This window comes from Podarcis vaucheri, assembly GCF_965113315.1.
Source record: "Podarcis vaucheri genome assembly, chromosome: 11".
Taxonomy (NCBI): domain Eukaryota; kingdom Metazoa; phylum Chordata; class Lepidosauria; order Squamata; family Lacertidae; genus Podarcis; species Podarcis vaucheri.
This window is the reverse complement of record NC_138749.1, coordinates 23328955-23350554: the sequence shown is the minus strand read 5'-3', so window position 1 is coordinate 23350554 and position 21600 is coordinate 23328955. Positions and strand designations below refer to the sequence as shown.

General features: G+C 44.0%; 1 protein-coding gene across 1 annotated transcript in view; it reads left to right on the top strand.

The window, feature by feature from the left end:
* The first annotated feature begins 836 nt into the window (after positions 1–836).
* Positions 837–21600, top strand: part of LOC309542825 (chondroitin sulfate proteoglycan 4-like) — a 31694-nt gene continuing 10930 nt past the window's right edge. The window contains exons 1-7 of the mRNA XM_082241735.1: positions 837–945; positions 5406–5569; positions 8027–11587; positions 13060–13530; positions 13857–14033; positions 19541–19739; positions 21390–21521. Of these exons, the coding sequence (XP_082097861.1) occupies positions 876–945; positions 5406–5569; positions 8027–11587; positions 13060–13530; positions 13857–14033; positions 19541–19739; positions 21390–21521 (4774 nt within the window). The 5' untranslated portion in view covers positions 837–875. The remainder of the gene's footprint in view (positions 946–5405; positions 5570–8026; positions 11588–13059; positions 13531–13856; positions 14034–19540; positions 19740–21389; positions 21522–21600) is intronic.

Below are 21600 nucleotides of genomic sequence, written 5' to 3'. Positions count from 1 at the left end.
AGACAACAGCAAGGGCTGGAAGACTGGTGGCTAGGCTCCCTTGCCTGCTTGCTTACTCTGAGGCCACCTCAGCTCCTGGCAACCAGCACCCCCTGGCCAGCCCCAGAGGCACCGTTCGCCCAGGGAGCTTGTAGCCAGGGCTGCTGCAACAAACAGCTGTGCAAGCCTTTGGGAGGCAGAGATGCAAGAGGGCATCAGAGGAGGGAGGGAAGGAAAGAGGCCAAGAGGCCAGTGTTGCCCGTGGCACCCCTGACCATCAGTGTTGCCCGTGGCACCCCTATCAGTGTTGCCCATGGCACCCCTGACCATTCAGTATTGCCTGTGGCACCCCGACCCCTCAGTGTTGCCCGTGGCACCCCTGACCCCAGGATGCCAAGTTGAAAACCACTGATCAACCCACAGCTAAGACTGTAGCTTTGCAACCTGTTGCTCTCCCAGTAACACTCTGTCCAGCCATGCTGTAGTGTTTTATTATAAGAGGACGATGATGATAACAATAACAACAGGATGCCGCGTCCTTTGACTTAGCTTTCTTTAGAACCAGGCATGACCTTACAAGAAGAAAAGGTTCCGGGGCTGAACCCAGGCCCAAACGTAGTCCAGAAGCGTAGCCCAGTTGTTCTGGGAAAGACCTGGCGAGGAGCACCATCTCTGCACCGCCCGCCCGCCCGGCCCGCTCTCCCCCTTTCCTCGCCCCTCTGCTGTGTAACCTGACCTGAGCAACAAGCCCGCCAGCAGCAGAGGCGGCAGCTGTCGGCGGGCGGAGCTCCCACTCCCTGGCGCTGCAAGCGGGCGCCGCTCCCGTCGCCTGCTCCCCTTTCCCCGGAGACGGGGCCTCCCGTCGCCTGCTCCCCTTTCCCCGGAGACGGGGCGGCATGGCCCCGGGCTGGGCTTCAGGGAGCGCCCTGTTGCTGCTGCTCTCCCTTAGCCGAGAGGCGCTGGCAGGTAGGGTAAGAAACCACGCTGCCTGGTTGGGGCTGCCCGCGACACCCCCTTTCCCTGCCGTCGAAAAAAAAGTCCGGGGACGAGGAGGGAAGGTGGGGGCTGCGCGGGCGGATCTGGGCCGCGCGGCTCCTACGGGGTTGCAGAGCTACCTTTGCCGAGAGCTCGCTCGGCTCCACCCTTTGGCTCCCCGCTCTGCGCTCTCACCCGTCGGCCTCTGCGAGCGATTGGCCAGTCCCGGTTGCATTTTGCAAGAATGCAGCGCATGGCGCAGGCTGGCCCTCGAGGGCTGCGGCTCGTGCCCGCTGTAGCCTGGCAGCGGACACTTGGCGGGAGGGGAAGGCGCGCACGAAATGATAGTTTGGGGGCACGATGCGTGCCTGTTGTGGCGCGCGAGCCTGGTGCCAGGTGCCCAGGCTTGTAATCGAAGCTAAAATAAAACAAAAGAAAACGCATGTCTCTCCTGGGAGCTTCAACAAGTTTTACAACCGAAGCAATCTGCAGCTCGGCTGTATAGTATTGTTAATGCCAATAGTTTGGGTGCAAAGCTTCTTACTAAAATGGGAGATTGGATAAATAGACACACCAGTGCGGAAGCAAAACTTGGTTTGTAAACCGGGACCTTAATCTCAGGTATTTAGGAGGAAGCCTAGTAGTGGGAAGTTGCACTCTGCACGTGTTCAGATGCATTACATTGCTTCTCGTGCTCAAAGGCTAAGACCTGACATAACTAATTTATGGAGTAGAATCCTGCTAGAACCTGAGAAGTAATCTGCTGAGCCAAACAGTGGACAGAGATGGCAAGTGCTCTTTTTCCCCTTCCCCCATTCTGGTACTTTGGTTGCCTTTCGACAACCAAGGATGATATCAACATCGTCAGCAGTGGAATACAATGAAGCGACTACCACCTTTTTGCAGTGTACCAGCATCTAGCACAGTGCATGACATTGGCTACATCATTAAGTGGTTGGCCAAGACAAACAGCAATTTTCAAGTTTGGAAACCCATGTACCAGGCGAGATGTTGACATGAGTTTCTCCTGCATCACACTATACCCCCCCCCCGCAGTGGCGTAGCATGGGGGGTGCAGGGGGGGCCGGCCGCACCGGGCGCAACATCTGGGGGTTAGGGTTAGGGGGCGCAAATCCACGGGTTAGGGGGCGCAAATTACTTGCCTTGCCCCGGGTGCTGACAACCCACGCTACGCCACTGCCCCCCCCCCGTCAGTGCCCTTTTATTGGACAAGTTGTGTTAGCAAGATTAGCAAGTATTTGAGTTTCACAGGACTCTACCTAATGGATAACTTTGTGCGACTTCAAGATTATTTACCTTGCCAGGTAAGTCCCTTAAAAGCCATACTTTGAAGCAATCTGAGGCTTTTGGAATTACTTCAGAGTAGTCTTCAACAGGATGACATCAGGCTTAAGGCAAGTGTTCTGTTCAAACTGGTTTGCAGACTGAGCTGTTCATCTTGCAGTTCTCCATTCCAGGAAAAGAACTTGCAGGATCAGATTTCTGAATAATTAGATTCTAAATTAATTCATGCTGAGCCTTACAGTATGATAGATGAGGCTTTAGCTATTTGACCATAAAGGACAGAAGATGTATTGCCTCTTTGATCTTTAGTATTTATGCTGCATTTTTTTTTTAAATCACACATCATTAAAAGGTTTTGGAAGCAAATCAAAACAGTTGAAATCAATAGTAGTTTTTTCATTGACAGTAATGGGATTTAGATTGCACCCTTTGGACGTGATTCAGAGGTACATGCCTGTAGCACATCAAATATATTTTCTGCTTTTCCCAATCAGTCAGAAGCTTCCTCCCCAGCCCTATACCTCAAATTGGCTTTTAAAACATCATTGAAAAAAGAACACTGGATTTATGTTATGAGAGTTGCTGATAGGAAAATTGGCTGTAGTAAATAGGCAAGTTACTGTTTTATTAATTCACACTAAACGATCAAGTGCTTACAAATGGGTGTTATGTGGCACCTGTATTAGTGCCAATTCCGCTGATCAAAGCAGTCAAATGGGTACATGTAGGTCAGGCGATCTCGTAGGTGAACTGCTCCCAAGTTGTTAAGGGCATTATATACTAATAGTAACACCTTGAGCGCAGTCTGGTAGCAAATGGGCAGCTCTCTGAGCACAGGTGTTCTATACACTACAAGGCCTCATTCCTGCTAGCTATTGTGCTGCAGCATTCTGCACTAACTGCAGCTTCTGGATGAAGCGTGAGGGAAGCACCACATAAAGCACATTGCAGTAATCCCGTCTGGAAGCAAACCAACAAGGCTTTCCAAGAATGGCCATAGCTGTCAAGCCAGGCTCAGTTGGTAAAAGGCACTTCTAGCTGTTGAGGCTACCTGAGCCTCTCTGGTGACACAGCTGGAGCCAGAAGCACCCCCAAACTGCGAACCTGTTCCTTCAGGGTGTGTACAACCCTATCCAGAGTAGGCAACTGGCTAATTTTTCAGCCAAATTGATGTTAGAACGTCTTGGCACTAAAACGAACCAAAAATGTCACAGGTAGGGATGTAAGATGGCATAGTTTTTGTTCCACCCTATATTAATTGTATGTTACAAGGCATTTGCAACCCTGTGAACATTTGCTGAGGTTTAAGACCCACTGAATTTTCCCGGACCCTGTTTTTGGATAGACATCCCCAGGATTACTTTGTAAACATTTTCTTTTGAGTATTTTAGATTTTTTTATTTCTGCTTCGCTGTTACTTTAAAACATGCTAGAATGATGCTTGAAGTTCACTTTGGGTGTGCAGGAGGACCAGGCAGGTAGAGCTGAGGCAGCTTGGCTGGATGTGCCACTGTAGGGTTGAGAGTGCCCTTTGTCTCCTCAAGCCCAGCCAGGGGAACTGGATTTGTGACACACAACTCCCAGAGCTGTTGTTTTCATATATGGAGACCACTTTCAGCTCTTCTTTGTGTTGCAACTGAAACAGCAGAGAGGCTTCCTCTGGCACCTTACAGACTAACATGAGCCAGGTGCACATTGTATGCACACAGGTACACATCTGGGCAGGCTTCGAGCTTGAGGGGCCCTGGGCCTAGTTCCCTTGTAACCTGGGCCAGTACTCTGTGGGCTGTAATGTAATATGAGCCTGTAATAGATGCTGGGGAACCACCATTTTTATTTCCTTCAATGCCCCTGACATTTTTCCACTGGAGGGAAAACAGCTGCAGGTGGCAGGCAACCTCTCTCTCGAAGCGCTGATTACTGTTATTATGGTAGTGTTTTGGAGATTTGCAAATGCCATTCATTTGCAGCGTACTCACTAGAGGGTTTTATTATCCTGGTTGCTGTTATGCAGTAAAAAAAGATCCGTTCAGAGCTATGAGGTGCATGCAGCTACTTTGTTAACCATTCTCCTAACAAACAGCTTTTGTGAGACATATAAAACAAGTAAACTAACCGAGGCATGATTATTTAGGAGACCACCTTTCGCCACATACTTGTAATCTCCTCTGTCTTCTGTGAGAGAGAATGAAATAGCACAGGAAAGAAATGGTTGTAAAGCGCTTTGCACATATAAAGGCCGCAGCATATATGATTAAAAAATAAATTGCTTCCCATATTTCAAATGTGTTGTATTTCAAAACGTACCTGCTTGGCTTTCAGACAGCCTTTGGGAGAGTTAAATCAGCAACAGATAGGGAAATGAGATTGGTGGGGTTTATTTTGTTTTTCTGTGGTTATTTGACCCAAGCCTCTGTGGTGGCTGGTTGATAAATAAAATTCATTAAAAACATGATGCATTATGCCTATATATATTTGACTAAAAGAAGAAACAATTTATTTCCTTTTAACTCATGTAACCAGATGTGAGCTGTGACCAGGCAGATTTCTTTTTTGTTTGTATAAGCACAACATAGCAGTAGAGACTGAACCATGGTTACAGTTCAGACATAATGGGATACTGTGGTTCTGCAAACCTGGCTGTCTTGCAGTGAATCCAAGGACTGAGCTCCACATTCTGAAAAGGATTATACCATTTCTGAATGCAAGTGGTGGTGTGCATGGAGGAAAGGTCCTGATTAACCACATCTCCTTGTTCATGGGAAGCTATTATGGCAAGGAGAATACTAATCTAGAATTCTTCCCAGCATGCTAATCTCCTCTGTGCTGGTAGAGGGACCCTACCCGCTCCTGAAGCCTCTTTCTATTCTTCCTTGTTTGACAAAAGCTGCCACTCTAGAAACTGCTACTCCTCAAGCCTGTCAGGATTAGGGAGCTCACCACATCACAACCTATGCTGTTAATGGTGGTAGAATGTGGAACACAAACTCATAGTAAACATGCAAGCCATAAAGTTTGTGGACTGGGAGGAAGAATGAATTCTGCACATTTTTTACTGCTAGGTGTACCATCTGCATATAATGTGTGGAATCCATTATTTATAGGCAAGTGTGCAATAATGTTCTCTTCTGATCTTTGCTTTTTAGTATCATTTTACGGCGAAAGCTATGTGCATTTAAACATTGCCGAATCGTCCTCAACAACTTCACTGAAATTACGTTTTCAAACAAGCAGACCAGATGGGTTACTTTTTCTCGCTGCAGGAAAAGACATTTATTTTTTGGTGGAACTACATTCCGGAAACGTGCAGGTAAGATTATATGCGAACAAAGGTGTCTTATGAGCCAGACAATTTGCCTTTCTAACTAAGCACTGCCAATTTTGAGGGAACAGAAGGTCCTCTGTGACAAAAATTACACATGCCAGCACTGGTAAAACCAAAAACGACCTGAACTTTCCATTTCCTTTTGATTGTGGCTCATTGGCTTTGGTTTTGCCAGTGGCTCTCCAAGGTCTGAGGCAGGGACATTCTCCAGCAAGACCACCAGGAGGAGCTGTTGTTGGAGGTGCAGTGCTGTGGAACTACCCTCCCAACACTGGCATTGCTGCTTCTTACCTGGACTATGTGGGAAGGAGGCAGGGTCCAGGCTATACAAGAGTGCTGGATTGATTCTGCCAGTGGGCCATGCAGTCTGACCTTGCCATTGCTCTGCTTTGCCCGCACGCCATTCAGGTAAGCAGCAATGGTGCTGGCAGCAGGGGGGTAGCTCCATGGCACCGCCTTACCAGTTTGGCCATTCCTCAAGGCCATTGAGATCCTTTTTAACTGGCGATGCCAGGCATTGAACCTAAGGCTTTGAGCACAGGAAAGCATGAGTTCTGGGCCTTCCAGCGTTAGGTAATGCAGGCTCCATTTGATTGAAATTAAAGCTATAGGAGCAGATTCTATGGTGTATTTATATCTCAATATTGGGACCAAATGGGACGTGGGTGGCTATGTGGGCACCTAGGACTTGCAGATCAGAAGGTCGGCGGTTCGAATTCCCGTGACGGGGTGAGCTCCCGTTTCTCGGTCCCTGCTCCTGCCAACCTAGCAGTTCGAAAGCACGTCAAAGTGCAAGTAGATAAATAGTTACCGCTCCAGCGGGAAGGTAAACGGCATTTCCGTGCGCTGCTCTGGTTCGCCAGAAGCGGCGTAGTCATGCTGGCCACATGACTTGGAAGCTGTACGCCGGCTCCCTCGGCCAATAAAGCGAGATGAGCACCGCAACCCCAGAGTCGGCCACGACTGGACCTAATGGTCAGGGGTCCCTTTACCTTTACCTATTAGGACCAAGCACAAAAGACTGCTCATGCCCTGCTCATTTCACACGAGCGTTAGATACATATACAGTGGTGCCCCGCAAGACGAAATTAATTCGTTCCGCATTTTTTGTCGTCTAGCGAATTTTTCGTCTTGTGAAGCACGAAATCCCATAGGAATGCATTGAAAATCAATTAATGCGTTCCTATGGTCAAAAAAAGTCCAAACAAAGCCAAATTTGGTACAACAACAGTTTATTAACTGCTCTTTAAAGTCACACATACTGTAAAGAGCAGTTCAAAAATTGAAGGGAAAATAAATTAACTTTATAAACAAAACATGTCTTTGTTTTTAGACAAAGAAAACAAAGTCGCGAGACGTTTTCGTCTTGCAAAGCAAGCCCATAGGGAAATTCGTCTTGCGAGACAAATCGAAAACGGAAAAACCTTTCGTCTAGCGAGTTTTTTGTCTTGCGAGGCATTCGTCTTGCGAGGTACCACTGTACTGGAGCAACTATTGACACCTTTCCTTCTCATCAACTATAAGCCATCTGTTCTTCCAGAATAAGAGCGCTGTTTCATGGTACAGACAGGGATGCTTTGAAAGTGGTTAGGACCTACAGTCATTCAAATAAGGCCATGGCCATCCTGGGTTGCAGCTAGTGAACTAACCACATCACATGGCTGCTTGGGTGAGGTGGTGCCAGTTGAATGACTGCAGGTGGTTTTGGAGGGGGAAATGTAGATGGCGCATTTTATGATTCATTTGTACTGCGTCAACTGACTTTGCAGAGTTTTCAGAGCTGCAGTACATATTAGGTCCTGCTGCCCAAAGGACTTTACATTCTAAAGTTCTATGGCTACTCTTTTTCAAATGGCAACCCAAAAAGAAAATGGGAAGATAAGGTAATCTTGAACTTTACCTGTGCTAATTCATACAGTTCATGGGACAAGGATAAAGTGCCATGAACATGGATGACATTATATTTGTAAATGCATAAATAATACAGAAAGCACGGTTTAAATTGCAGTTAAGTGATCAGGGCTAGGATTGCATCATGCACTTGAAATGCTGATTGATTGATCTGAAATATTTATTTACCACCTTTCTACTTTGTTTTAAAGTGCTTAAGGCAAGTTATTTCCTTTCTTATCCTAGTCTGATTCAGATGCAATGCTAAACTATGACTTAGTGTAGGGGGTAGGCAACTTTGAAGATCTGTTTCTTTTAAAGGCAAGGTGTGTGCACTGATCCCAAGAGTTGCCTCGTATCTATATCTGTGTCTCATGCGTGCAGTTAGTTTAAGCTGCAATCTTAAGTGCACTTACCTAGGAGTAAGACCCATTGAAACCAGTAGGACCTACTCCTGATTAGAAATTGTTGTGCTTATGCTGTTTGTTATCTTTTCCTTAATGCATTTCCTAACTCATTGGAATAATTAAAACTATATCATTTTTTCTGTAGGTGAGAATCAATCTTGGAGCAGGAGAACAAGTCCTCCGTTCGCAAGGAAGTTCCCAGCTGAATGATTTAACGTGGCACGTTATAGAAGCCCATTGTGAAAGAGATAACTTTATACTGGTGACTAACAAAAATGATCAGGCTGCCACAAAATTGCCCGGTGTCCTGTTTGAGCTAAACTTTCAACACGGCCTCTATGTTGGCGGAAGTGGTGACCTTGATGTTCCTTACCTCGATGGCGCACAAACAAATTTCCGAGGATGCATTGAAGATGTGATATTTAACCAGCATGACATCCTGTCATCCCTGAGACCTTCTCCTAGGTTCAAAAATGTCCACGAAGTGTCACTGGGCTGCAGCGATGAATTTTTTGCAGGCGAAGAGGAACCTATTAGTTTCTTTAGCTCGAAGTCTTATGTTTCTTTTCCACTTTGGAACACCCAGACTGAGAGAGTCTTTGAGTGTACAGTGCAGACCACAGCTCAGAGAGGCTTGCTGCTGTACAGTTCCGGTCCAGCAGGAGACTTTGTTGGAATGGAAATTGAAAATGGTCTAATTAAAGCTCATCTTGGAAAGGGAAAGAACAGATTTCACCTTTCTTCCCTTAGCCCTGTCAATGATAGCCAGTGGCACTCTGTCAAACTGAAAATCACTGCAAAATATATTGAACTCGTGCTAGGCAAGGAAACAGTGAAAAAATCATTACCCTCGCTCACTAAGCTTCCTGTCCTCAAGGAGGCCTTTTATATAGGTGGAGTAAATGCTATTGTCCGTGCCAGAGTGCTGAAGCTGGGGTTAACCTCACTTTCTGGGAGATATGCTCAAGGGGGATCATTCAGAGGCTGCTTGAGAGATTTGAAAATTAACTCGGAAAGGAAATCCTTGAAGGATGTTCTTGTGACTAAGGATATTTCACCAGGATGCCAAACCAAGAGCGCCTTTAGTACAAATCCAGTTGTAGCGCCTGAAAAACAACCTGTTGGAACAGCAGCTTCCATGTCTGCTGTCAGTGCTGTAGCATCCAAATTCCATGGGAAAGAGAGTCAGGACCACTTTGTAGTTGTAAACAACTTGATTGTTCCAGAGGGTGGGCAAGCAGCGCTTGAATCTAAGCACATTAAAGTCAACGTCGAATTCAAGAAATTAGGGATTCGGCAGTCGCAAATCCTTTTTAAAGTTAAAGACCAGCCATCTCATGGCTATTTGAGGTTGGATGTTGAGTCAGAGCAGGAAGAGTCTACATTCACCATGCTAGATTTATGGCAAGGCAGAGTTCTGTACGTCCACGATGGCTCTGAGGAAAGCTATGATTATTTTACTTTCTCAGTTTCTACGAGCAGTAAAAAAGAGATGCCTCCATATTTGCAAGGAAACAAGAACTACATGTTCACCATTACGGTGAAGCCAATAAATGATGCTCCAGAGCTCACACTCCCCAATGGAAACTTGTTTCTTCTTTTTGAGCACTCAAAGAAATGCCTGGGTGTAGATTCAATAAATATTTTGGATGATGATACAAGTGCTGCTGATCTCAGTATTACAGTCCTGAATGCAGATGCTGGATTTCTAGAAAATTCCAAGGTGCCTGGCAAGGCCATTACCGCTTTTCCTTACAGAGACTTACAAAATGGTAATGTTTTCTTTGTCCACACTGGAGCCAAGAACTCCAGGATTGTTCTGCGAGCGAGCGATGGGGAAAAAGTCAGCAACACGGTTGTGTTGCGTGTCATGGCAGTTCCCTTAGAGTATAAGTTGGTCAACAACACAGGGGTGGATACACTACAAGGCGAAGCAGCTTTGATCAGACCCAGCAATCTGGCCATCGAAACAAATGCCTTCCAACAAGAGCTGGATATACGATATGAGATCACAGAGCCGCCCCGTTATGGAGAAATTCAGAGACAGCAAGCCGGTGGAGAATGGAAAGAGGCAAACTCTTTTTCTCAACGCTCCATTGAACGTGGCCGCGTGAGATATGCTTCTACCTTCAAAGAGATTCTGCAAGATAATCCCCTTGAATACTTTAAATTCAAAGTTAGCATTGGCAGCAAAAGAAGCGAAGAGTTTCTGTTCCCGGTCATGGTGAAATGGTTGAGGTACAATTTATTGAGACATGTGCCACTGGTAATTGACAAATCAAAGAGGGAGTACCTTAGCTCAGATCATCTTCTTGCTGTGATAGGAAAAGTAGAAGTGCCAGGAGATGAACTTTATTACATGTTGCAGTCCTTGCCTGAGAAAGGAAGCCTTCTGCTTTATAACACACCTTTGCAAATAAATTCAACATTTAGCCAGCAGGACATTTCTGATTATAACGTAGAATATCAGTTAACTGAGTGGCCCTGCGAAGAAACGGAAGACTCGTTTCAATTCTTAATTTCTACAAAATATGTGGAATCAAATATCTATGATTTCAGAATCAGCATTAAAGCTGACCCACGAAACATTCTTTTGACGAACAATGGCCTCAGTGTTACTGAGGGTGAAGGGAAACTGATCACGAAATCAGAATTATTTGCCCAAACCTTCGCCAATAAGACCTTCCAGTATAAAGTTACAAAGAGTCCGCGTCATGGAAAGTTGATGCTTATTAATCTTTCAGATTCCCAGGAAAGTAACAATAACATTAGCAGTTTCACAGATCTGGATATAGTTGGTAGATATCTCATGTATGTACACGATGATTCTGAGACGCAATATGATGAAATCCATATCACAGCAACTGCCAAGGAGTCGGAGGAACAGGTGAGCTCAGACCCGGAAATGGAACCCCCTTTATTGGCAGAGATCAAATTTAACATTTCTGTCCAGCTGAAAAATGATGAGAAACCACTTCGTGTCATAGATAAGGTATTTCATGTTGTTAAGAATGGAAGGAAACTGCTGACCTTGGCTGACCTTTGCTACCATGACCCCGATACTGATTTTGATGATAATCAGTTATTGTACACCAGGCGTGGCATTCCTAATGGAGACTTGGTTTTCGTCAATGAAACGTCTCGTAGGCTGTATCAGTTTAAGCAAGAGGACCTGGCACAAAGGCGAGTCCTGTTTATGCATCGTGGGGCAGACTACGGTCGCTTTGTGCTGTTTGTAACTGATGGGAAGCACTATACTTCCTCACTTCTTGAAGTAAGTGCTTCCGACCCTTACGTCCGTCTAGCAAACAACACTGGGTTATTGATCCAGAAAGGACGAGAGGGAGTGATCACCACAGCTAACTTGAGCGCTGCCACGAACCAAGATATTAGAAGTGAACACGAAATTACGTTTGAGGTCTCTTTACCTCCAAAGTATGGACAGGTCTTGGTAAATGATTTAGCAGTGAGCACTTTCACTCAGCATGACCTCAAAGTAAGGCACGTGACGTATAGACATGATGATAGTAACAATTTGGTTGACACGTTTAACTTTACAGTTTATGCTAAAGGTGCCCAGTTGGATGCCGAAATGAACATCCGCATATTCTTGGAAAGTCATCAGCGTCCACCAGTGATCGTAAATAACGGCAGACTTTTGGTTGAGGAAGGGAAACCAGTCAAGATCACTAAAGGGAAATTGCTGGTAAGCTGAAGTTGTCTAATCGTTTTAACAATATATTTTGAAGCCCAGTGTCAGGTGGCAGAGGAACCAATCCCCTACGGCTGGTTGCCAGGAACAGATAAGACAATAAAAGTCCTTACCAGCTGCTTTTTATTCAGTGTTTACAGAGAGAGGCTTGGAATGCAGCCCCTTAGAGTAATATTGTTGTCCCAAGTGACTCTCCACCCCCTTTTTCTCCCACTTCCCCATTCGTCATCTCTTCTACGGGTGGCCCTGACGGCCCTTTGCTTCTGAGCCCTTTGCTTTCCTACTTTCAAGGCTCCCCGGGATCTTGGAGAGGGGGCTGGTCTGGAATGCTTTCTAAAGACACTGTGTCCATCAGCTGTTGCCCTCATGGTGCTTCCTCTTCCTCCTCTCCTATTATTTCCCAGCTTTCCCCCTCATCTGCCTCTGATCTGTGACCCTCCCTCAAACCCCTGTTGTAATTCTGAACGGTCTCCTTCTCTGGAAGGGTCAGGCTGGGGAGGCGGTCTCCCCCATTCCTCCTCTGCCCAGTCCCTGACACCCAGAGGGTTAGCCAAGCGGAAATGTGACCCATGAGCTGAAAAAAAGGTTCCTGTCCCTGTTATTAGTAGGCGTGATGCTTCTTGTCTGAATGCTCACTATTTTGCAGGCATTGGTGTTTGAGCTCTCGAGTGAAAAATTGTATGGTCCATTTTTAAAATACTTTGGGGTTGTTGTTGTTTTTTTAAAAGGCAGGACAAGCGTAGTTCAGTGGCTGAATACACGGTACAGTGGTGCCCCGCAAGACGAATGCCTCGCAAGACGAAAAACCCGCTAGACGAAAGGGTTTTCCGTTTTTCGATGCGCTTCGCAAGACGAATTTCCCTATGGGCTTGCTTTGCAAAACGAAAAAGTCTTGCGCGTCTTGCGATTCCCCCCCTTCCCCCCTTTTCCTAGGCCGCTAAGCCGCTAATAGCCTTTTAGCCGCTAAGCATTTAATAGCCGTTAAACCGCTAATAGCGCTAATCCGCTAAGCCGCTAATAGGGCAAGACGAAAAAAACGCTAGACAAAGAGACTCGCGGAACGGATTAATTTCGTCTTGCGAGGCACCACTGTATTAGGATATCGCATAGCAGTGCTGGAGAAAGGAGCCTGGAAAGGAAACCCTCAGAGTGGACAGCACTGGGCTACAGGGACGAAAAGTCCGACTCCGTATAAGTCAGCTTCATACATTTGTATTCTGTGCCAGAATTCAGATTATACGCATGCATAGTTTAGCAACAGCTGCCCAAATGGTGCTGTGTCTCTACCCTACCAACTCTCCACCAGCAAGCAGCTTTTACAAAGAGCCTTGGACAGACTCAGTGAATAATCTCATAGATGGAAGAGTGTTGTGTTGTACTTTCTAAGGATTAAATGTGAAAACTGTTTTAAAAGAAAGACGGTGGTTATTCTATGCTTTTAATGAACTGTACATGTACTCTTCAAGGTTGTGCATGAAAACAGTTTGCCATCAGAGATAGAGTTCAAAGTAAGGTCATCTCCAATGTATGGGTACCTTCGGAAGTTTGCATCAGAGGAAGGCTACCTTGGAGCAGAAGAGAATCCAGTTTTGTCCTTCAGCCAGGAAGATATCAATGATGGTAACATCCAGTATGTGCAGACTGTCTCAGGCCAACTCCAAGACTGGTTTTCCTTGGACGTGACCAATGGAATTCGGGGAGTCAGTGGAATAGAAATTGCTGTGGACATCATTCCAAAAGTGATCCCATTAGAAGTACACAACTTCACAGTCACCGAAGGGGGTTCAAAAGTCCTGGATGAAGATGTTATAAAAATCCCTAATAGCCATTTTGCAGGGCTCAAATGTGAATTTGGTTTGATTGAGCCACCGAAACATGGGCGGATTGCAAACTCTAACTTTCCTGGAATGGCACTGGCTCAATTTACCAGAAAACAGGTGAGATTACTGAAAACACAATTCTGTTTTAAATTATTGTTTAAAAAAGCAGTGCAGATTATTATTTGGGAACTGTATAACTGGGAGTGGTCAATATTCCATTGATCTGGACAGTATGTTGCTTCTGACAATGAGAAACCTCCCACATTTTAAAGTAATGTATTGTCTTTCATTCTTGTATATTGTATTGTTTATTGCATATAACACAGGACAAGAACAATGTAATAAGTAACATGACAGTTACTTAGGACATGTAGTGGTTGAATCCTTGCAGTTTCATTTTTGGAACAGGCTAGATTCTTAATTTGGTTACTCTCCCTTTTCAGCTAGAGCAAGGATTCATCTTCTATATTCATGATGACAGCGAACAGCTACTTGACAATTTCACCATCATAGCAAACAGCACAGAACTGTGGAAGCAAAGCTTGCCTCAAATGGTATTTGTGACTATTTCACCAGTAAATGATGAACCCCCTGTTATAAGACGAAACAAAATACTTCGGGTAAGACCTACATTATTTCCAAGTTCTTCATCTGGGTTAATTGTGCCTTGTTTCTGTAAAAGACAGCACGCACAGCTAGAACTGAAAAGGTCGTCCTAAATTCTGTATGAAAAACATGCATGAAAAAGATTGGCTAGTATCCAGTTAAGTTTTATTCAGAGTGGAGCCATTGAAATGAAGGAACCTAGTTTAGGCCCCATCTGCGCTACACATCTAAAGCCATTTCGTACCACTTTAAACAACCATGGCTGCCCCTAAAGAATCATGGGAACTGCAGTTTGCTAAGGGTGGTGAGAGTTGTTAGGAGACCCCACCGAACTATTATTCCCAGACTAACCTGGAAAGAGGGATTGAGTCTTAATTTATGCTATGCTTTAAAATGCTTCTCCATATTTAATACCCCAACCCTCTGGTATTCAGCAGATTTGCCCTTTCATCCCTTCACAACGTTTGTAACCCTCCCCTGAGTGATTTCCAACTTGTGCAATGTGCTGTTTGATATTCTGAAGGAGTGGTTAATTCAGCAACGATCAGTCATTTTGACAATTTACCATTTGAAACTTTCTTCACCTTTTCCTTTTTTGGAGGAATAATCCATCTGAGTGAATGATTCACAAGCCCTTTTTAATCAAAAGATTAATCACATGTTCATGACTGGCCTCTTGGGGAGTGATACACGGTATGTGGCTTCTGTTTCAGATTATTAAGCCTTTGAATATATTCTAAGCAGAATTGGTCTCCTATATCCTGCCTGTTTCAAGTTAGCAGGAATGCAATTTTATCTAGATGTACGTTTCCCAGTACGTTTCCGAGCACAATTCAAAGTGTTGGTGCTGACCTTTAAAGCCCTAAACGGCCTCGGTCCAGTATACCTGAAGGAGCGTCTCCACCCCATCATTCTACCCGGACACTGAGGTCCAGCACCGAGGGCCTTCTGGCGGTTCCCTCACTGCAAGAAGCCAAGTTACAGGGAACCAGGCAGAGGGCCTTCTCGGTAGTGGCGCCCTCCGTGTGGAACGCCCTCCCACCAGATGTCAAAGAGAACAACAGCTACCAGACTTTTAGAAGACATCTGAAGGCAGCCCTGTTTAGGGAAGCTTTTAATGTTTGATGTATCATAGTATTTTAATATTCTTTTGGAAGCCGCCCAGAGTGGCTGGGGAAACCCAGCCAGATGGGCGGGGTATAAATAATAAATTATTATTATTATTATTATTATTATTATTATTATTATTATTATAGATGGCATCAGCTTGGATCCTCACCAGCCTTTCATGAGTGCAAGGTCTCCTTCCATTTCTGGAGGAAACTGGGACCCTGTTTCTCTGCTAGAGAAACCAGGGGTAGTGCAACATTTTTCACTGATCCCCCCTTCCCCATCCAGATCATCTGCTTTGTGTGCAGAATATCCCAGGTTAAATCCCTGGCATCTGCAGGAAATATTCCTTTCCTGAAAATCTTAGAAAGCTGCTGCCATTCAAGGAGACAGTACTGAGGTAGTTGGACCAATGGTCTGTCTGCCCCAGTATAAGAGAGCTTCCTATGCTCTTATGTCGCACACTACTCCAGAAAGTTCCCCAGCCTTCCAGAACAGATTTTCAAGAATCCCCAGGAAGCAGAGGGAAGGGAAGATCTTCTGCTTCCCATTCACTTAGTTAGGATCTAAGGTGGCCATCATTTCAAGCATAGATACAGAAGTTCATCAGTAGTACAGTAGTATATCTGTATAACCACAAGGGGGCCATGTTTTCATTTTTGTGGAAGCTTCCCCAGTCATCAAAAAACAGAATCAAAGAATTGTAATGTGAGAAGGTGCCCTGACAATGGTTCGTACCATTTTAGTATTTAATTTAATTGTACAGCAGTGAGGCATAAACACTCTCACCCCAATCTAGAAACATCCCCATGGAAGCGGATTCAGTTCAAAGCAGGTGACTTTTTTAGAAGTAGTGTTTAGAATTTAAAGAATAAATAGACGGAATTAAATGATTGTGGATACACTTTGAGCTTTGGATATCCATGAACTCTAACAATCCCTTGTACGGTGGCATAATTTATACTCTCCCCCCCCCCCCGATCCACTCAATTAAAAAGGAGAGAAAAGAATCTGGTATTATATTTGTACAATGTGTTGAGACAAAACTAGGAAAACAGATAATGATCCTTTTTTGGAATGCCCTGAAGTTTATGGGCTGGGCCATGAGGAAGGTAGTAATGTAAAGATTGGGAATCTGCGGCAGTCCACAAGTCGTTGGGCTCCCCTACTCCCAGAAGGCTTGGACAATTACAGCCCCGCAAACTCTGGAGGGCCACAGATTCGCCAGCCCCACTTCAAACTTGTTGAAATCAGGACTCAATTATAAAAAACATGTCCCATTGATTTACTCAGAACAGACCTGTTGAAATTAATGCACCTCTTAATTTCCATGGGTCTCCTCTGAATAAGACATAGTTGGCTATGACCTATGTAACAGAATACAACAATAACACTGATGAAATCAAATCAGTAGAGATGGAGGGAGGAGTTTGGGGGTGGGTTAAGAAGTGAAAGGGACAAAGAAGCCTGGTTATAAAGGGGCATATATATATATATATATATATATATATATATATGCCAAAAATAGGATCTTGTTAAAGCAAATGTCTTCCTGTATGATGGCTACATCCATTTCTAAGGGTTTCCTGCCCACGTTGGATTTAGTGACAGCTGGCATTTTTTAACCAGTTATGTTTGGTTGGTAACCACTGTAATATTGTAGTAACACCTTTCCAGGATTTGGGGAGATGGTAAACACCCACTGTGGTCCCAGAGTTACGTTACAACAATAGAAAAATTCAATATTAAAATCATTTAATCATTTTGAAATTTTTAAATTTTCCCTGGGCACAGAAAGGCAGGAAGCTGGAGAGTTAATTTTAATTTTGCAATACTGGCTCATTTCTTATGGCAAGGGGTTCCTATTTGCTTTCCGTCGAGAAGAGTTGCAACTAGACATTTCTGCACAATAACCTGCATTCTTTTTCCTTTTCCTTTTTGAGGCGGGGGCTACTTTATTGTCTTACTCTAAACACACATTCTGGTGATCCCATTTCACAATTAAAGTGTCTGTTTTCCCTTAGCAGAGGCACCATCAGGTATCGTTTGATGTGGTGGCAGTGTTTCTATTGAATTCAACATGAGAATGAATTTTGTCAAAGATTGCTGTGGTTCTTTTAAATATTATATGAAACCTTATTGCCCAACAGCAGCTTAACATCTGACGCGTTCCTTTGTGACAAGGAAGGGGCTACAATAAAATGTGAAATTATGAGTACAAATGATGAAGGACGAAAGAGAGAGACATTAGCCTTTTCATGAAACAGTGGTACCCTGTGTCAACATGTGAGCAGACCCACATTGATTAGTTCTGCCTCTGACATCATGGATGCCAGATTACCTCTCACCCAATATCTGTACATCTAATGTGAATGTCGAGTGGGACAAGCCAGCTTGCATGATATAACCCCCACTCACCCATTGATTCAGCCCAGGAGCATTTCTTGTGAATGGTGCTATTGGGCGTGGGGTGTCTTTTCTCAGTCGTTAGCTTCATTCATTTTCTTCTGCAAAGCATGCATTTGTTCTGAAATGTTGTGGCCAGGATACAAGTAACTGTGAGAGCAGGGGCAGTCATTTGCATTTCTCAAATCGCAGTCCCTGTTTCCATCCCAGGCCCCCGCCACCAGCAACGGGAATTTCCAAAACAGTTTGTGATAACAACATACTGATGGGACAGTCAATCCACAGGTTTCTCTTCTGTGTTTATCCTTATATATTTATAACCACAGCAACAATATTTAGTTAACTGATCAGAGTAATTGATTAAAAACAATTTGAGGGGATTGTGCAGACTTTGATACTGTCCCAGGAGAAGATTATCTTGGAGGTCCAGAATTAGGTGTGAGCAAGACGCCCTAACATGAATCAAGTTTCCATGACTGTAATACCAGTGAAGTGGAAGAGACTGGGGGTCGGGGAGGTGGTAAAGAGCTGGAAATCTGTGTTGCAAGCAGTACTGAGGACCATAGCAAGCCTGTTACTGAGCTAGAAAGCAGACCTACTGAATAGGGAAGCCAAGGTCTAGTCTGGGAGATATTTAACTCTTTGAGGCATTGCAGAAATGCTAAGTGGGCTCAGAGTAGTCTTATAAGAAAGGGAGTTCCCCCCACATTTTTAATGAACATGGCCCTGATTATAATAGGGCAGCAGATTGTATTTTTTAAACTAATTTTTACTATGTATACATATAAAGATGTTGAATGAGGGAGGTATTGTTTCCTGTGCATGAGAAAAGGGCGGAACTGGTCTTCAAAGGTGATTTGATTTATTAAATCCGCGTTAATGTTTGCATTAGAAAAATAATAGTTATAAAGAAGAAAACCATACTTTGCTGTTAGATGATGCACACAGAAGACATCAACTTAGAAGAAGCATTCTCCCATCTTTCTCACACAGAAAGGAACACCTCTTCAGGAATGACATACATATAGGCAGTTTAAAAAGTTAATTAAAACCTGCTGCCCCCATTTTTTTTCCCAGTCAGTCAAAAGTAACATCTCCAAAGAGCCATCACGAGTTGACTTGTCAAACAGTAATGAGGTGGCCTTTCTTTTAAGCCAGCTTTGTTATTTGCTCTTTGATGTTGCAGACACTTTTCCATAATTGTCACACAGCTGCTGCTAGATGGAGCCAGCTTCATTGTGTGGCAGGGGGGAAATGCCGCAAACTGGAGAACAGAGCAGCCTCCGAAGAAACCAGAAATTAGTAATGTCTGATGAGTATGCATTTATGACAAGGCTTAGCGGATTGGCTAAAGAGGGGTTTGGGGATGGGTCAAGAGAGCTTACAGAATAGCAGGCAAGCCCTGGCCCAGAGGGGTAACTTCTTTTAATCCGTTCCATCAAGAACAGCAAAACGTTGTGGCACCTTAAAGACTAACAGATTTATTGCCGCATCAGCATGTGTGTATGTTTCTTTCCCCCTTTCTCCTTTTACTATCTTGCGGCCATGTGCACATTGCAAGCGGATATCCAAGGTATTATTGCTTCTGGCATTCTTCCAAGCCATTTTCTCCTGGCGCCTTTCTTTTGACCCAGACTGTGAGGTGCAGAGCATCAGCCTTAGCCCATCTATTTCCCTGTTTGTTTCAGTCATAGATTGGCCTGCAGTTCTAGACTTCAATGAAACACTGCTGCTATTGAGATAGGTATCGAGACAGAGTGAGTCACGCAGACGATCTTTGTAAGCATTCAGCTGCTCTCAGGCTATACACAATTCCTTCTCCTACTGGTTCAATATCTTATTTAAGTCTTTGTAGTTTGAAAGGATTTTAATGATGGACCTTCCTAGGTCTTGCCAACCTGCTTTAGTTGCAAAGCTATACATTTAACCACTTGGGGTAACCGGAATCAATTTGTGTAATTATTTCCTGTTTTTCTCTTGTGTGTGTGTGTGGTTTTTTTTAAAGGTCTGGGTGGGATCAGTCACTGAAATAACTGTGAATGACCTTTGTGCAGAAGATAAAGATTCTTCTCCCGCAGAACTCTTGTACTCTATTTCTCCTCCAAGCAATGGTCACTTGGCACTCAAGTCTTCTCCAAACAAAAGTACACTTAATTTTACCCAAGCTCATATTGAGGAAGGACAGTTAGTGTTTGTCCATAATGGTATGTCATGTTCATGTATCAGTTGTTGAGTGTTTTGATTTATTTTTTTGGATATATTTCTTACATTTTAGTTCATTTAAGGATGCCGGTATAACCCAACATAATATAGGACAGCCTTGGCAAATCTGGTGCCCCCCAGATGTTTCAAACTACAGCTCCCATCAGCCCAAGCCTGCATTGATGTCAGATGGAAATACATACTAACAACTCAGAAATCAGGAAGCTAAATTTTAAGACAAGTAAAACCCCCATGGAAATTATTCTGTCCATATTCCATTGATATGAAAGTGGGATATGGGAGGAGCAATGGTATACTATATGACACTTCTCAATCACCTTACAAAGATTGCTCAAATTTTCTTTTTTCTTTTGCAAGCCTAACAATTCCAGAAGAATAAGGGTGCTGAATGAAAAGTGTATTCGTGACTTGCTACCACCCGAGTCGTGCAAACCAGACCTCCACCACCCACCCCAGTTTGCATATAAGTGCTAAGCCAAACCATGGCATAGTGTGACCGTGTGAGTGTGAAAGGTTTTGGAGAGGACATCCCTGCTACTTTGCTCTGCTTCCAGTTCTGGTACTGGTGTGAAGCTGTGAGCTAAGCCACAGGTTGGCTTAGCTTGTTGTCTCAACTCAAGCTCATGATTTGTCTCCTCCAGACAAAACAAGATCGATAGGAAAGGCTTGTTTTTGGTTTCCAGCTTGCAGCTGGACTGGAAGAGACCAACTACAAGCCTGGGTTTGGATGACAGACGAAGGCAAGCATGGCTTCTCTTTCTGCAGTCCATCAGAATGAGCAAACGTGCCATGATCTCTTCAGAAGCCCACATTCTTCTTCATATGTGCTAAGCTATGGTTTGGCTTAGCAGTACGTGCAAACCGAGCCATTGTCTGTCCCTTTTCCGTTGGATCTCTTTTGAATTCTGAAAACTTCTGATGCATTACGAACTAATCCCACCTTCTGTAGATAATGCCACAATAATTTGTCTTGTTTACTCCACTGAGTAGTAAGTAGAGTCCATCACCCACTCAGATCTTTCACTTAGATATGGACACCAGAACATAGGGACCCAGTCCACATGTCATGGTAAACCATAGTTAATAAAACACAAAAAATACATTTCCTGGACTGTATGTCTCCCTCCAATAATATGTGGAGAAAATAAACTGCGTTCCCTGGCTTATCATTATGACCAAACAAGGCATTTTGGTTTGGTTTGCTTGCAACAAATGACAACCAGCAAGTCAAGAATAAACCTTAGCTACTTATCATGGTTTGTTGATGGTAAAACAAACCACAATTCATGGTTCAGATAACGATTAGCTGGGGATCGTGGTTTGTTTCATCGGTATGCTAGCAGGGAGGAACAAACATACCAGAAAGGAGCAATTGTGGTAAACCTTCAATTATGGCTTACCATGATATGTGAACGAATCTGCTGACTGAAAATACTGAAGTTCAGATTTTTTAAAAAGAATAAAAAGGATTCCATTGTCCAAGGTCCACTTGTAGGTACAAAGATTGTCTGTACATAGAAACCCATCATAGTCATTCCAGATTTATATATTTTTTCTTAGTTACTTAGTTTTACTTTCAGAAGTTTCTGGATAATTTTTGTTGTTATAAGAGTCTATCCATCTTCCCTCAGGGGCCATGTCTGGAGGCTTCAATTTTCAAGTGACAGACGGTCTGAACTTTGCACCTCGACAAATTTTTAGCATCACAGCTCGAACTCTGGTTATTCGCTTAGAAAATAACAATGGACTGGCTGTCTTTCCAGGTGAGACTTTATATTTTCATTTTTAAATATCCAGGAAAGAAGAATAAACTCTGGGGCTATGGAATGTCTAACCCAATAT